Source organism: Saccopteryx bilineata, chromosome 1 (genome assembly GCF_036850765.1).
Source record: "Saccopteryx bilineata isolate mSacBil1 chromosome 1, mSacBil1_pri_phased_curated, whole genome shotgun sequence".
Classification (NCBI taxonomy): Eukaryota; Metazoa; Chordata; class Mammalia; order Chiroptera; family Emballonuridae; genus Saccopteryx; species Saccopteryx bilineata.
This window is the reverse complement of record NC_089490.1, coordinates 266,757,074-266,774,468: the sequence shown is the minus strand read 5'-3', so window position 1 is coordinate 266,774,468 and position 17,395 is coordinate 266,757,074. Positions and strand designations below refer to the sequence as shown.

The 17,395-nt window shown below is 38.5% G+C and overlaps 1 protein-coding gene and 1 non-coding gene across 2 annotated transcripts in view; one reads left to right on the top strand and one right to left on the bottom strand.

Annotated features, from left to right (window-relative positions):
- Positions 1-17,395, top strand: part of IPO11 (importin 11) — a 241,840-nt gene that overhangs the window by 44,870 nt on the left and 179,575 nt on the right. The window contains exon 5 of the mRNA XM_066242532.1: positions 725-928. Coding sequence (XP_066098629.1) covers positions 725-928 — 204 coding nt within the window. The remainder of the gene's footprint in view (positions 1-724; positions 929-17,395) is intronic.
- Positions 16,725-16,862, bottom strand: LOC136321306 (small Cajal body-specific RNA 11). Its single transcript, XR_010728570.1, has one exon. It is a non-coding gene; the product is annotated as a small Cajal body-specific RNA 11 (non-coding RNA).

Here is a 17,395-nt window from a genome sequence, read left to right as displayed (position 1 = left end):
GGTCAGGCTAAATTGAATTTTTAAAAGTGAGCAATAGCTGTTTCTCAAAACAATAGATAATTAAATGAGAGCTGCATTGTTCTGCTTTTTATTTTTTAGAGAGAGAAAGATAGGAACAGACAGACAGGAAGGGAGAGAGATGAGAAGCATCAACTCATAGTTGTGGCACTTTAGTTGTTCATATGTACCCTGACGGGGGCTGGGGGTAGGGAGGGCTCCATCTGAGCCAATGACTCCTTACTCAAGCTAGCGACCTTGGGTTCAAGACAGCAACTTTGGGATCATGTCTATGATCCCATGCTCAAGCCATGGTGACCTCGGGGTTTTGAACCTAGATCATTAGCATTCCAGTTCGACTCTCTATCCACTGCACCACCGCCTGGTCAGGCATGTTTTGCATTTTTCCATATCTCTTTACTGTCTGGTTATTTAAAAGAAAGTGTCTACATTTTCATATCTGCTTCTTCATTTACTCTTTTGCAATATATTACTTTGGTAGGAGTTATATGAAGAAGATACAGTATTGAGAAGGGGAGGACCTCACATACCCTGAAAGGATTTAAGGCCCCTCCTTCCTTGAGGTCCATAGACTGCACTTTGAGAACCACTATCTTAAGCAGTTGTTTTGTGAAAATTTTATTCATTTTGGTCAAATGTATAATTCATCAAAACGGTAGTTTTCAACTATGAATGCATCATTATCCATTAATTTTTTTCCCTCCAGATTGCAACTCAGATTGCAGTGCTAATTGCAAAAGTTGCTCGACTGGACTGTCCCCGACAGTGGCCTGAGCTGATTCCTACTCTTATAGAATCTGTGAAAGTCCAAGATGATCTTCGACAGCACAGAGCATTACTTACCTTCTATCATGTTACCAAAACTCTGGCTTCTAAACGTCTGGCTGCTGATAGAAAACTGTTTTATGATGTAAGTGATTAAACAGATTTGATTATGAAAATTGCACTACCTATATAAAAACTTTTATAATTTTACCTAAATATTTCATTGAAAGATTGTGAATTCTTTCTAATTGACTTCAAAAAGTTCAGAATAATAGATAATACTTGAAAGATTTAAGCTAGATAGTGATCTAAACATAAGAACTTTACTGCCAGTGTGGGGGATTAGTTGGTGGAGAACGGTCTGAAGTCATAGAGACTGGTTTGAGGCTGTTGAATCTTTGAGATGAGATGGTAAATCTCTTACCTGAAGCAGTGGTAGAGGGAACATTTAAGAGGGTATAGAGTTGAAATTTAGGAAGTTAAAAGTAACATGCCTGGGTAATGGGTGAATGTAAGGCAGATGTAGGAAGGTGTCTGACATGACTGGGGGCAGTGATCTTCTATTGGATGTCGTAGTACCATTTATTGAAAAACTTTCTCCATTCAATTGCTTTAGCACTTTTGTATTTGACTGTCTTGACCTATCAAAACAGCGATTTTCCTATTGTTCAACTTACCATTTTGTACTGCACCATGTAAAACTGGTCAGTCTTAAAATGTTCTTGCTTTTCTTTGGAATCCTTATTTTGAGAATAGCACTTGGGAATCTGCATTTGGCTCCCAGGTGGTTCTTACGTATACTAGGTTTAAGCCAGAATCACATTATGTCCTGTTTATTTTTAACCTAGTGGATTTAAATAGTCAATCTTGTGTTTACTGGAGATTGAATATAAGAGGAGGTTTTTTTTGTTAAAGGTTGATTTTTGAATTCTTGTCACGTTTGGGCCCTGGTCATTGGCTCAGTGGGTAGAGTAGTTGGCTTAGCATATGGACATCCCAGGTTTGATTCCTGGTCAGGGCACACATGAGGAGCAATCATCTGCTTCTCTCCCTCTCCCTCTCCACCTCCTCTCCCTTTTCCCTTCCCACAGCCAGTGGCTTAATTGGTTCAGGTGTGGCCCTGGATGCTGAGGATAGCTCTGTTGGAGGGCATCAGCCTCAGGTGCTAAAGATAGCTTGGTACTTGAGCATTGGACCCAGATGGGGTTGTTGGGTGGATTCCAGTTGGGGCTCATGCAGGAATCAGTCTCACTGTCTCCCCTCTTGTCACCTAAAAATAAAAAAAAATTCTTCTTTTGCTTGATACCTAACTAGGACTAAAGAAACAGACGGTTTATCCTCCCAAGTCTTTCTATGAATTTCTTGTTGATTTTTCTCACCTTTATCCCTTCCATTTCCTTTTTTCCCCCCTTGAAGTACATCTTTAATCCTGTGATTTCATTGTTATTAAAATATGTAAGTCCTTGATGTTTCAAATATATATGGAATACTGACAAATTATTTTTGTAAGAAATTATTCTTGACAATACCTTTTGCTTTTCAGTATTAACCTTTTCCTTTGTGTAATTCAGAAGAATTTTGGTTATCTCTGGTTCATTATCTGCTGGGTTAATTCATTTTTATGTCTTTTCTTTGCAGTCAGTTCTTTATATATTTGTTGACAAGCCATTAAAAAGTCTTCTTCTTTAAGCACTCTAGTACACCTTCATACAAAAATAATGGATTCAAATTTCAGTTTTCTAAGTTCTCTCTGACAGTCATCAACTTCATTAGATTTATTAAGTTATGAAGTCAGAAGTCCTGAAATTAAGCTGTCACAATGGCTGTGTTCCTTCTGGTGGCTCTAAGGAAAGAATCTGTTACCTTGCCTTTCTAGCTTCTAGAGACCACATGCTTTCCTTGGCTTGTGTCCCCTTCTTCCATCAAATTACATCACTCCAACCTCTGTTTAATTCTCACAGCTGCATTTGTCCATTTGTTTTCATATTGGAAGTTTTTCATATAAAAGTCAAATATCTAGAAAATTCTGTGTTACAGTTGTTATTCTTTATTACCCTTTTATAAAAGTTTTAATTCTTAGTTTGGCTTTCTTAGTTGTATACTCCTAATGCATTGACTTGGTTTTCAGGTATAATTTATGTTTAGCTTAGGCAGTCTCTACAAGTTTATTCTGGTTAGCTTGTTTGAGTTAGCTTCTTGATCACTTCAGCTATCATTCTGTATTTTCTTACAGTGTGAGGCTGTTTTCTCTCCATATAGAATAAAATGTTGGTCTACTCAACATATTATATTTAGTTCCAGCTCAGTATTTATTACATTGTGCTGAATTACAATTGTTTACTTACCTTTCTGAGGTCTATGAGGGAGAACTATAGCTTTTATTATTATAGGCCTACTGTCAAGCTCAGAAGAATGCACCTAAGTAGTGGTTCTCTGTCACTGCTAAGTGAATAAAAATAGAAGACTTGTTCTTAGTTACCTGCTAGATTTCAAAGTGTAATATAGTGTAAAACTTCAAAAAAATAGGAGTTTTGGGAGAATATACAAACTCAGGATACCTGCAAAAGAATTCAGCTCAGTACCTTTCATTTTGGAATGGAGTAGCTGAATCTGGAAACATGGAACATAGTGTCGAGACTAGGGCAGTCTTGTCTGATGGAGTTAGGGTGCTAGATGCACAGTTTAATTGAAGGTAGTGTGTGTGGGAAGACATCATAAAAAGCAATTTTACTAGTCAATAAAGTGTTCCCTATTATTTTGGTAATCTGAAATACAGGGAAATCATTACTGTAATTCCAAAATGATCTTCATTTTCTAAATTAGTTTCTGACAGTACAAAAAGTAAGCTCATGGTTGAGGTAGTTGCTATGGCGAAGTAGTGCAGCGTGCACTTAAAACTGCTACCTGCCGTTCAATGTGTCCCAACATTTTATATCCTATTTTCCTTCCACACTAAAATAAATTAAGTTCTTTCTTTTCAGGAGTGACAAATTACAAAATCAACAGTTGAGAAAAAATTGTTTTGCCCTAACAGAATTGTGCTTGATTTGACACAAAAAGGAATTAATTTTCTATAAAATAGTATACTTTTTGTACTAACCTGAATATAAAATAGTCAACATTAAGTACAGTCAAAATCAAAATCCAAGGTCTGTGAAAGCAGGGAAATTTAAAATATAGATAGTAATTCTAACATAATTATAAATGTTTTAACTGAATAGTAATATCTCAGAGACATGATGCATAACCCACAGAGGTCTGTGCTGTGGTGAAGTAATCCAAACCTCAAAAAGGTGAAAACATCTTTTGATAGCAGTACTTTCCACTAGTTTTTAGAGACACGGGTCATCACTTGTGAGATCTGTTTTTCTAGCAGGGATGTTTCTTTGTACTGAGCAGCTTTGAGATTTTGAGCAAGGCACTTACACTTTATGATTCTTTAAAATTTCCATTCAGGTCTAAAGTTGCGTGACTGTATGAATTTTTAATCTTTATTATTCTAGATTAATCTATATAAGCACCATTAGTTTTGAGATGAAAATCTTATAGCATAATTTTAATATAGGTGTTTGTATTTTTAATTTTTTCTCCCCCTAGAAGCCAGTTTCTTTGTACATTTAGTTTTCTTCTTTCTTGCTTTGCATCTGCTTGGCATAGAGCTGAGGTAATTTTTTTTTATTCAATGAGAGGAGGAGAGGCAGAGGAACAGACTCCCACAGGCTCCCTGACTGGGATCCACTCTGCATTCCCACTAGGGGCAGTGCTCTGCCCATCTGGGGCGTTGCTCTGTTGTTCAGCACCCAAGCTCTTCTTTGAACCTTAGGTGAGGCCATGGAGCCATCCTTAGTGCCCAGGGCCACCTTGCCTCCAATCAAGCCATGACTGCAGGAGGAGAAGCGAGAAGGAGGCAAGAGGAAGAAGGATGGAGAAGCAGATGCGTGCTTTTCCTATGTGCCTTGATCTGGAATGAACCCAGGACATCCACACACCAGGCTGATGCTCTACCACTGAACTAGCTGGCCAGGGCCCTAAGGTCTTTTTTTTTTTTTTTTATTAAATTTAATGTAGTGACATTGATAAATCAGGGTACATATGTTGAGAGAAAATATCTCTAGATTATTTTGACATTTGATTGTGCTGTATACCCCTCCCGCAAAGTTAAATTGTCTTCTGTCACCTTCTATCTGGTTTTCTTTGTGCCCCTCCCCTCCCCTAACCCCTCTCTCCTTCTTCACCCCACCCCCCTTCCCCCAACCCCCCGCCCCTGTTGCCATCACATTCTTGTTCATGTCTCTGAGTCTATTTTTATGTCCCTTCTATGTATGGATTCATCTCAGTTTTTTTTTTTTTGATTTACTTATTTCACTCCGTATAATGTTATCAAGGTCCATCCATGTTATTGTAAATGATCCGATGTCATCATTTCTTATGGCTGAGTAGTATTCCATAGTATATATGTACCAAAGTTTCTTAATCCACTCGTCCTCTGACGGACACTTGGGCTGTTTCCAGATCTTCGCTATTGTGAACAATGCTGCCACAAACATGCGTGTGCATTTCTCCTTTTCGAGCCGTTCTATGGTGTCCTTGGGGTATATTCCTAAAAGTGGGATAGCTGGGTCAAAAGGCAGTTCGATTTTCAGTTTTTTGAGGAATCTCCATACTGTTTTCCACAGTGGCTGCACCAGTCTGCATTCCCACCAGCAGTGCAGGAGGGTTCCCTTTTCTCCACATCCTCGCCAGCACTTATTCTGTGTTGTTTTGTTGATAAGCGCCATTCTGACTGGTGTAAGGTGATATCTCATTGTGGTTTTAATTTGCATTTCTCTAATGATTAGTGATGTTGAGCATTTTTTCATATGCCTATTGGCCATCTGTATGTCCTCTTTGGAGAAGTGTCTATTCATCTCTTTTGCCCATTTTTGGATTGGGTTGTTTGTCTTCCTGGTGTTGAGTTTTACAAGTTCTTTATAAATTTTGGTTATTAACCCCTTATCAGACGTATTGTCAAATATGTTCTCCCATTGTGTAGTTTGTCTTTTTATTCTGTTCTTGTTGTCTTTAGCTGTGCAAAAGCTTTTTAGTTTGATATAGTCCCATTTGTTTATCCTGTCTTTTATTTCACTTCCCCGTGGAGATAAATCAGCAAATATATTGCTCTGAGAGATGTCAGAGAGCTTACTGCCTATGTTTTCTTCTAAGATGCTTATGGTTTCACGGCCTACATTTAAGTCTTTTATCCATTTTGAGTTTATTTTTGTGAGTGGTGTAAGCTGGTGATCTAGTTTCATTTTTTTGCAGGTAGCTGTCCAATTTTCCCAACACCATTTGTTAAAGAGGCTGTCTTTACTCCATTGTATTTCCTTACCTCCTTTGTCAAATATCAGTTGTCCATAGAACTGTGGGTTTATTTCTGGGTTCTCTGTTCTGTTCCATTGATCTATATGCCTGTTCTTATGCCAGTACCAGGCTGTTTTGAGTACAATGGCCTTGTAGTATAACTTGATATCAGGAAGTGTGATACCTCCCACTTTATTCTTCTTTTTTAAGATTGCTGAGGCTATTCGTGTCCTTTTTTGGTTCCATATAAATTTTTGGAATATGTGTTCTATATCTTTGAAGTATGTCATTGGTATTTTAATTGGTATTGCATTGAATTTATAAATTGCTTTGGGTAATATAGACATTTTAATGATGTTTATTCTTCCTAACCATGAGCACGGTATATGCTTCCACTTGTTTGTATCTTCCTTGATTTCTTTTATCAATGTTTTGTAATTTTCCGAGTACAAGTCTTTAGTCTCCTTGGTTAAGTTTACTCCTATGTACTTTATTTTTTTGGTTGTAATTGTGAAGGGGATTGTTTCCTTAATTTCTCTTTCTGACTGTTCATTGTTGGTGTATAAAAATGCTTCTGATTTCTGAGTATTGATTTTATATCCTGCCACTTTGCTGAATTTATTTATCAGGTTCAGTAGTTTTTTGACTGAGACTTTAGGGTTTTCTATATACAATATCATATCATCTGCAAATAATGATAGTTTTACTTCTTCTTTTCCAACTTGAATGCCTTTTATTTCTTCTTCTTGTCTGATTGCTGTGGCTAGGACTTCCAGGACTATGTTAAGTAAGAGTGGTGAAAGGGGGCACCCCTGCCTTGTTCCTGATCTTAAGGGTATTGCTTTTAATTTTTTCCCATTGAGTATGATGTTGGCTGTGGGTTTCTCATAGATGGTTTTTATCATGTTGAGGTATGTTCCCTGTATTCCCACTTTGCTGAGAGTTTTGATCATGAATGGGTGCTGGATTTTATCAAATGCTTTTTCTGCATCTATTGAAATTATCATATGGTTTTTTCTCCTTCTTTTTGTTTATGTGATGAATCACATTGATTGATTTACGAATATTGTACCAGCCTTGCCTCCCCAGAATAAATCCCACTTGATCATGGTGTATGATTTTTTCCATATATTGTTGGATCCGGTTTGCTAATATTTTGTTGAGGATTTTAGCATCTATATTCATCAGAGATATTGGCCTATAATTTTCTTTCTTTGTGTTGTCTTTGCCTGGTTTTGGAATCAGAATTATGCTCGCCTCATAAAAGGAGTTTGGAAGTCTTCCTTCCTCTTGAATTTTTTGAAATAGTTTGAGAAGGATAGGAGTTAGTTCTTCTTTGAATATTTGGTAGAATTCCGTTGTGAAGCCGTAGGGCCCCGGACTTTTCTTTGTTGGGAGTTTTTTGATAACTGTTTCGATCTCCTTTGGTGTAATCGGTCTGTTTAAGTTTTCTGATTCTTCCAGATTGATTTTTGGAAGATTGTATGTTTCAAGGAATTTGTCCATTTCATCTAGGTTGTCTAGTTTTTTGGCATACAGTTCTTCATAGTATTTTCTTACAATATTTTGTATTTCTGTTGTGTCAGTTGTTATTTCTCCTCTCTCATTTCTAATTTTATTTATTTGAGTCCTCTCTCTCTTTTTCTTGGTGAGTCTACTTAAAGGTTCATCAATCTTGTTTACCTTTTCAAAGAACCAGCTCCTAGTTTCATTGATCCTCTGTATTGTTTCTTTAGCCTCTATGTCATTTATTTCTGCTCTGATCTTTATTATTTCCTTCCTTCTACTACATTTGGGCTTTACTTGCTGTTCTTTTTCTAATTCTTTTAGATGCAGGGTTAAGTTGTTTATTTGAGCTTTTTCTAGTTTCTGAAAGTGTGCCTGTAGTGCTATGAACTTCCCTCTCAGCACTGCTTTCGCTGTGTCCCATAAATTTTGAGTTGTTGTATGCTCATTGTCATTCGTTTCTAGGAATTTCTTTATTTCTTCTTTGATCTCATTCTTAATCCATTCATTATTTAACACCCTGCTATTTAGTTTCCATGTGTTTGAGAATTTTTGAGCTTTTCTGCTGTGATTCATTTCTAGTTTCATGCCGTTGTGATCGGAGAAAGTGCTTGATATGATTTCAGTCTTCTTAAATTTGTTGAGAGCACTTTTGTGCCCTAACATGTGGTCTATCCTAGAGAATGTACCATGAGCACTTGAAAAGAATGTATATTCTGCTGCTTTAGGATGAAAGGTTCTGAAGATATCTATTAAATCAAGTTGATCTAGTGTTTCCAATAAGTCTGCTGTTTCTTTGTTAATTTTCTTTCTTGAGGATCTATCTAGTGATGTTAGTGGGGTATTGAAATCCCCTACTATTATAGTATTGCTGTTGATCTCGCCCTTTAAATCCATCAAAGTCTGTTTTATATATTTGGGTGCTCCTATATTAGGTGCATAGATATTTATAATAGTTATATCTTCCTGTTGGATTACTCCCTTTATCATTATGTAGTGGCCTTCTTTATCTCTTACTATATCCTTTGTTTTAAAGTCCAATTTGTCTGATATAAGTATTGCTACCCCAGCTTTTTTTTCATTTCCGTTTGCATGAAACGTTTTTTTCCATCCTTTTACCTTCAATCTGTGTGTGTCTTTTGTTCCAAGATGTGTTTCTTGTAGACAACATATGTATGGGTCCTGTTTTCTTATCCACGCAGCTACCCTATGTCTTTTGATTGGATCATTTAATCCATTTACATTTAAGGTTATTATTGATATGTAGTTGTTTATTGCCATTTTCTTCTTTAAAGGTGTATTCCTTTTTTTTTTTTTTTTCTGTATTCTTTTCCCACTTTATCTGTTTACACCAGGCCCCTTAATATTTCCTGCAGCATTGGTTTGGTTGTAATGAATTCCTTGAGTTGTTTTTTGTCTGGGAAGCTTTTTATTTCTCCTTCAATTTTAAATGATAGCCTTGCTGGATAAAGTAGTCTTGGTTGTAGTTTCTTGTTCTGCATTACTTTGAATATTTCTTGCCATTCCCTTCTGGCCTCAAGTGTTTCTGTTGAGAAGTCAGATGTCATCCTTATGGGGGGCTCCTTTGTAGGTGATAACTTTTTTTTCTCTTGCAGCTTTTAATATTTTCTCTTTATCGCTTAGCTTTGGTATTTTAATTATGATGTGTCTTGGTGTAGGTTTCTTTGGGTTTCTTTTTAATGGAGTCCTCTGTGCTTCTTGGATTTGTGAGAGTTTCTCTTGCATTAATTTAGGGAAGTTTTCAGCTATGATATGATTGAACAAAGTCTCTATCCCTTGTTCTTTTTCTTCTTCTTCAGGAACCCCTATGATGCGGATGTTATTTCTCTTCATGTTGTCACAGAGCTCTCTAAGAGTTTCCTCTGACTTTTTGAGTCTTTTTTCTCTTTTCTTCTCTGCTTTCATTCCAGTTGTCTTCTAACTCGCTGATTCGATCCTCTGCTCTATCTATCCTGTTTTTAATTCCTTCCATTGTGGTCTTTATTTCTGATATTGTATTTGTCGTCTCCAACTGATTCTTTTTTATACTTGCTATTTCTTTATTTAGGTTTTCAAACTGCCCCTCCATTGTTGTTCTAAGATCCCTAAGCATCCTTACAATCATTATTTTGAACTCCGCATCTGGAAGTTTGATTATTTCCATATCACTCAGTTCATCTCTCGAAGGTGTCTCTTGTGGTTTCATTTGGATTGCACTCCTTTGTCTTCTCATCTTCTTTTTTATTTATTTATTTATTTATTTTTATTTGTAGAGTTGGTTGAGTCTAGGCTTGGTGTTGTCTGCCTCCAGTTTTCACTTGTGTTATTTTTAGGTCTTCGTGGGTTGGTATCAGCTATTATTTGTAATCCACTTTCGGATTTGGGCAGCTTTGAAGTCTTGATTTGTTTGTTTTCTTAACAGGTGATAGTCTTGTTAACTGATCTCAGCAGGGGGCTTCCTTGAAACTGTATCCAGGAATGCTGTGGGTGTAACCTGAGACGCTGAAGGTCTCTTCCACCAACTAATCTCACTGGGGGCAGGGTTTTTTCTCAGCTTCAGTAGGGGGAGGTGTATCTCAGCTCTCCATGGAGACCTGAGTTACTGCCCCTCCTCCCCACTTCTTGTTTTCAGCTGTGTCTTGTTGTGCTGATTGGAGCTGGATAGATGTCCGGAGATCTCTGATCCGGAAGCACTTCAGCTCTGTTTTGTGAAAGGTTCAGTCCCTCCCCCAGCTATGGCCGCCTCCAGCACAGATGAGTCAGCTTTTGTATTTCGTTTCTTGCATACCTTAGCCCCTCACAGTCTATCCCTGTCCCTGTCCCTGTCTTTTCCACTTGGGAGATAAGCTGGTCTTTTCAACCCACCTTGCTCCCTGGTCGCCAGGTAAGTGGCTGTGAGCAGTAGTTTCTGCTCTTTTTCCTCTGTGAAATCCTCTCTGGGCTCTCAGCCTCACCCCCCTCCTTCCGTTCCTGTAAGCAGAGGAGATTCAGGCACTCCTTACCAGGATTATTGTGGCTTCCTCTTTGCTCCTTGGTTTTTGAGAGCTGTTCTTGCAGTTCAGTGTTGGTTTTTCATGCTGATTTTTTCTAAATTGATTTGTATTCCAGTTTGGTGTTGAGAGCTGGGCGTCTGAGCATCCGCCTACTCCGCTGCCATCTTCTCTCTCCCTAAGGTCTTGATCTAATGATCATATTAGATTCTTTGCTGTGCAAATTTTTTAAAATTTTTATTTTATTTTATTTTTTTACAGAGACAGAGAGAGAGAGTGAGGGATAGACAGGGACAGACAGACAGGAACGGAGAGATGAGAAGCATCAATCATTAGTTTTTTGTTGCGCATTGTGACACCTTAGTTGTTCATTGATTGCTTTTTCATATGTGCCTTGACCGCGGGCCTTCAGCAGACCGAGTAACCCCTTACTTGAGCCAGCGACCTTGGGTCCAAGCTGGTGAATTTTTGCTCAAACCAGATGAGCCCACGTTCAAGCTGGTGACCCTGGGGTCTTGAACCTGGGTGTTCCGCATCCCAGTCCGATGCTCTATCCACTGCGCCACTGCCTGGTCAGGTGCTATGCAAATTTGATACACACTTTACCCTTGAATATTGTAACAGTGTGGCTGTTAGGAGTGCTGACTCTTGTGGAGTCCAATATCTATGCATAATTTTTTTTTAAAGATTTCATTGATTTTACAGAGAGAGGAGGGGGAGGTGAGGAGAAGTAGTTGCTTCACTCTAGCTGTTTTTGTTGCTTGTCATATATGCCTTAACTGAGCAAGCCCAGGGTTTTAAACCAGTGATCTCAGTGTTCCAGGTCAGCACTCTGTACACTGTGCCACCACTGGCCATGCTGTGCATAATTTTTGACTTCCTAAAATCTTAACTAAAATTGCCCCTTGGTATCCAAGGGAGATTGGTTCTAGGACCCCCATGGGTATCCAAATCCATGGATGTCCCTTATATTAAATGGTGTAAAACAATGCATACCATCAGCTCTCCACATCCACAGAATCCCAACCACTGATTGAAAAACAGTATTGTTATCATTGGTTCACTGATCGAAAGTGGTATTACTATTGATTGGATATGAGAATGTGAAACCCAGGGACACAGAAGGCTGACTGTATATTAAAAATAATCCATGTATAAGTGGACCCACATAGTTCAACCCACGTTGTTCAAGAGCCTACTGTTTAAACAGTTAAATAGTTAAGAAAATTTTAAATATACTCTTGAGAGAAAGTACAGCAAACCCTTACACCCATATTGAACAGTTCCCAAGGTGTTGCCGTGTTTGCATTTCCTTTTGCTGTAGCAGATCCTGATATGTTATTTCATCCAAAAAATATTTCGGAATGAATCTCTAAAGGAACATTTTTTTTGTTACTTGTTTTTATTAAGAATCTTTTAAAACTGGAAACTAGATATTAATCTTAAATTCTTCCACCTAAGAGTAATTGAACAGATGCTGATTGCTTACTGTGTACAAAAGATGTGTGCAGTACTGAGGGCAGTGAAAGACACCGTAGTAGTCTCTTGGATGTTCAGGGGCAAAGTTGGAAGACAAACCCTCAGAAGTCATTTATAAACTATTAAAATCTACCTTGAAAGAAAATAAAACACTGTATCACGTTGTTGCTAAGCATAAGGCTAAAACAAGGTCGGGAACCTTTTTGGCTGAGAGAGCCATGAACGCCACATATTTTAAAATGTAATTCCATGAGAGCCATACAACGACCTGTGTACGTTAGGCATTATCCAATAAAAATTTGGTGTTGCCCTGGCTGGTTGGCTCAGCGGTAGAGCGTCGGCCTGGCGTGCGGGGGACCCGGGTTCGATTCCTGGCCAGGGCACACAGGAGAAGCGCCCATTTGCTTCTCCACCCCCCCTCCTTCCTCTCTGTCTCTCTCTTCCCCTCCCGCAGCCAAGGCTCCATTGGAGCAAAGATGGCCCGGGCGCTGGGGATGGCTCCTTGGCCTCTGCCCCAGGCGCTAGAGTGGCTCTGGTCGTGGCAGAGCGACGCCCCGGAGGGGCAGAGCATCGCCCCCTGGTGGGCAGAGCGTCACCCCCTGGTGGGCGTGCAGGGTGGATCCCGGTCGGGCACATGCGGGAGTCTGTCTGACTGTCTCTCCCCGTTTCCAGCTTCAGAAAAAAAAATACAAAAAAAAAAAAAAATTTGGTGTTGTCCTGGAGGACAGCTATGATTGGCTACAGCCACCCGCAACCATGAACATGAGCGGTAGGAATGAATAGATTGTAATACATGAGAATGTTTTATATTTTTAATGCTATTATTTTTTTTATTAAATATTAGTCTGCTAGCCAGATGCAGCCATCAAAAGAGCCACATCTGGCTCGCGAATCATAGGTTCCCGACCCCTGGGCTAAAACTTAGCTGAACTTTAAAAACTAAAGGGCTTATGATTAATAATAGTCCCACTAAATAGCATATGTATTTGTATAATTAGGATAAAAGAAAACTGAGGCTAGGAGAAGACAAGTTAAAATACTTCAGAAGACTCTTGCTGATGAGTTACTATGTTTTCTGAGGAAATGAAACAGAAGCATAATTTGAGATAGGTTGAATAGTGAAAGGTCACTGAACTTCATAGCAGAGACTTGCATATTTACTCCTTATAAACGTAAAGCTTACTTCATGACGTGGACCTTAGGGAATATTCCCAAATAGTTGAAATTATGAATGTTAAATTTGAGAATGCCAAGATACCACTTATATGGTATAGCTCTAGCCTTCGGATATTACAGTGTAGTAACATTTATTTTAACGATAAATGTGCATACATTTAAGCAAATCATCAAATAGGCTAAATTGATCTTGTTTTCAGTTTTGTTGGGTGATTCTAATTGCGACATTAAATACCAGGTTGATTCTAACTCTGTCCCTTGCTTTGCCAAATTTGATATTGGCTTTTAAAATACATTATTTAAAGATGACTCAAATATATTGTGAAGGGTCATTTCTCTATGAACCTTTGAGGGGATTTGTGCATGTGTGTGTCTAGGCTTATATTAAGATGGGGGAAAGAGCCCTGGCCGGTTGGCTCAGTGGTAGAGCGTCGGCCTGGCGTGCGGAAGTCCCGGGTTCGATTCCCGGCCAGGGCACACAGGAGAGGCACCCATCTGCTTCTCCAACCCTTCCCCTCTCCTTCCTCTCTGTCTCTCTCTTCCCCTCCCACAGCCAAGGCTCCATTGGAGCAAAAAGATGGCCTGGGCGCTGGGGATGGCTCCTTGGCCTCTGCCCCAGGCGCTAGAGTGGCTCAGGTTGTGACAGAGCTACGCCCCAGATGGGCAGAGCATCGCCCCCTGGTGGGCGTGCCGGGTGGATCCCGGTCGGGCGCATGCGGGAGTCTGTCTGACTGCCTCCCCGTTTCCAGCTTCAGAAAAATACAAAATAAAATAAAAAAAAATAAATAAGGGAAAGAACGTTTTGGTGGGAGCTTTAGTATAGGAGAGAGTCAAGGTGACTGGTTTGATCAAAAAAATTGAGGAGAAACTATTCACTGAACAGAAGAAGAGATTCTGAGTATGGCTTATCCCTTTCTGTGTGGTTCAGACGGACTCTTATCTGGATGCTAGGAAAATGGGCATGGAAAAAAGAGAATAAAATTTCCAAAACTGTATCACACAAATCTCTGTAAGTTGCTCTTAAACAGCACTGTTAATGTATGCTTTGTTCTTTAATCCATCTATCTATTGACAAATATTTTGCCAGTCACTGTATTGGATGTCTAGGATGTATAGTTGTATAACCTCTTCGTTCTTGTTGAATCGATACTTTGGATACATGAGAGCATTGTCTGGGCTGAGGACAGGCTGTTGTTAGGACCAGAAGACTTTTGGAATCTAGAAGAGGGGTCACAGTGTGCTCCTCCTGGCCCTGAGCTGTACCAATGGCAGATATGAGAACAAAATGAATATTATGATTTACCAAAAAAACCAAAACAAAAAACGTATCTAACAATCTAACAGATGTTATAGGTCTTTAGGAATGTCCTTTATTGAAAGTAAATAAATAGTTTAGAGACATTAGCACTTTGGAAATTTTTCTTACAACAGCTCTTGTACCCACCAAAGCCTCTTGCCTGACCCATTTTGGTGATTTGATATATATAAGTATCATGGCTCAGTGGAAATAAATTTATACTTAATAAAATTTGAATACTGGTAAAATAACCTTAAGAAATGTACAGGTGTTTTAAAAATTTGTTATGAGCCTGATCAGGCGGTGGTGCAGTGGATAGTGTCAGACTGGGATGCGGAGAACCCAGGTTCAAGACACCGAGGTTGCCAGCTTGCGCGCGGGCTCATCTGGTTTGAGCAAAAAGCTCACCATCTTGACCCAAGGTCTCTGGCTTGAGCAAGGGGTTCTTCGGTGTGCTGAAGGCCCACGGTCAAGGCACATATGAGAAAGCAATCAATGAACAACTAAGGTGACACAACGAAAAATTGATGATTGATGCTTCTCATCTCTTTCCGTTCCTGTCTATCTGTCCCTATCTATCCCTCTCTCTGACTCTCTCTCTGTTTCTGTAAAAATAAATAAATAAATAAAAATTTGTTATGAAAACTGCTGTATACCCATGACTTAGCTTTAGCAGTTAGTTTTGTTATTTTTGCTTTATTGCTTACTTCTAAGGTATTTTTTTTCCTAAGGTATTTTAAAGTAATTAAAAGATTACATGAAATTTTATTACTAAATACTTCAGTATTTAGCTGTAAAAGGATAGACTTATTTTTAGTATAATCATTTCACTTTTATCACACATAAGAAAAACAAAAATAGTGATTTAATATTATTGACTACTTTTAGCCAGTTTGTTTGAGCCAGAAAAATGAACAACGTGGGTACATTTGGTTGTCTCTCTTAACTATCTTTTAATATATAGAAGTATTCCTTTCCATCTTTTTTTTTCTATGCCATTGACTCGTTCAAGAAACCGGGTCAGTTGCCTTGTGCAGTGTTGTACTTTCTACACCTGTTCATAAACCTTGTTGATTAGATTCAGGTTAAGCAGGTTTTGACAACTACCTTTGATGGGTAATATTAATTACCCCACAATTAATGATAAATTATGTGACTTTGATTTTAAAGTTTTTCAGTGCTATTTTAGGAAAAAATTGTGAAGGCGGTGGTGCTGAGGGGAAAAAAGTTTAATACTTGAAATTCTGAAAGAAATGGAACTTCCTATAAGGAATGGTTCCCTTTTGATATTTGTGAGGTCAAGTCTGTGTACTTCTCAGGTAAATCCTTGCAGCAGGCAGTGGGTGGCACTGTTGTGGTTTAGAGAAAGAAAATACCAGTACTTGGTGTTTTCCTGCATCAGTACCTAAAAAATTTTGTTAAGTACCTTCTTTCATATCATCTCACTGAATATTCCCTTACCCCTTCACATTTTTGAGAAGATATAGAGGGGATATTTTTATTCTTCCTACTTCCTTCATTATTTTCTTTTTTCCAGCTGAGTCTTCTATAAGCATACTTCAGCTGGTGTTTTTGGAGTAGAAAGATGCTTGTACAGGGCTTATGTATATCTACTGCTCACAAAAATTAGGGGGTATTTTATCGCTTCATATTCATTTTGAAATATCCCCTGATTTTTATAAGCAATATAGTATAGTTGGCAGTGTCTCTTCCCATATTCCTGTCGTTTTTTTTACCTGTCTCCCTCCTTTCACTTTGGACTGAAAGATTTTTATTTTAGAGAGAGAGAGAAATGGTTGGGGAAAGAGCAGGAAGCATCAGTTCTCCCATATGTGCCTTGACTGGCAGGCTCAGGGCCTCGAACCAACGGCCTCAGCATTCCAGGTCAATGCTTTATCCAGTGTGCCACCACAGGTCAAGCTTCACTTTGGGCTGACAGGATAGCTCTTATTGCTGCTTCTTCACTTCAGTCATCCCTATTTGTGTAGAAGTTTTTTGTAGACTAGCTAAAAAGACTCTTCAAATGGAGCTTTAATAAATTCCTAATGTTCTTAACCAAGTGCTTAGCTCCAGAACTGGAATCTAAAACAAAGGAAAATATTAATTAGGAATAAGTTTTTTTCTGTGCTACTGTTTCTCTCTTTTTTTCTTCTTTTGTCCTCTGGTGCCTTTAAGAGCCAGCCCTATTCTCAGGACAGCCTTCCTAAACTGAGAGGGAGATCTCTGAGTGTCCTGCCAGACTCCCCTGTTGCAGCTGAGCACAGGGGAGAAAAGAGCATGGACCAGGGCTCCTGCTGTCCTTTTCTTGATTTCTGTTTCAGGTGCTGTATGTATTCAGTCAGCAGTACCTGCTGTCTGCCATTCTACCTTTGTGGTTTCATGTCTATATTTCTAATTTAAAGTACTTTCATACTGGTACTTTTTATGACCAGAAAGAGGGAAGAATTAATAAAGATCTAACTTTGTCATTAATATCTGTAAATGTTACTTTTTTTTAAGAAGTAGGAATGAAAATTTTAAACATAGGTGGTAGTTGCTTAAGGTAGAATGGAGTAGAATTTTTGATTATCTGAATTATTGAACTTTCTCATACACGTTTTAGAATCAAATTATAAATGGAAAAGAGGATGATTTTTATGGAGCAAAATACAATTTTATTTTAATGACTTTGATTCCATCATGATCAAATACTTTCTTTTATATGAATGCTGTGGCAATAAGAACCTTGATCCAGTATTCAGAAATGTTCTGTGGAATATTTTGTTCTTTGTATTAAGAGTGAGTGGGGAAGATTTTATTTATATTTAGTATGAATACTATAATT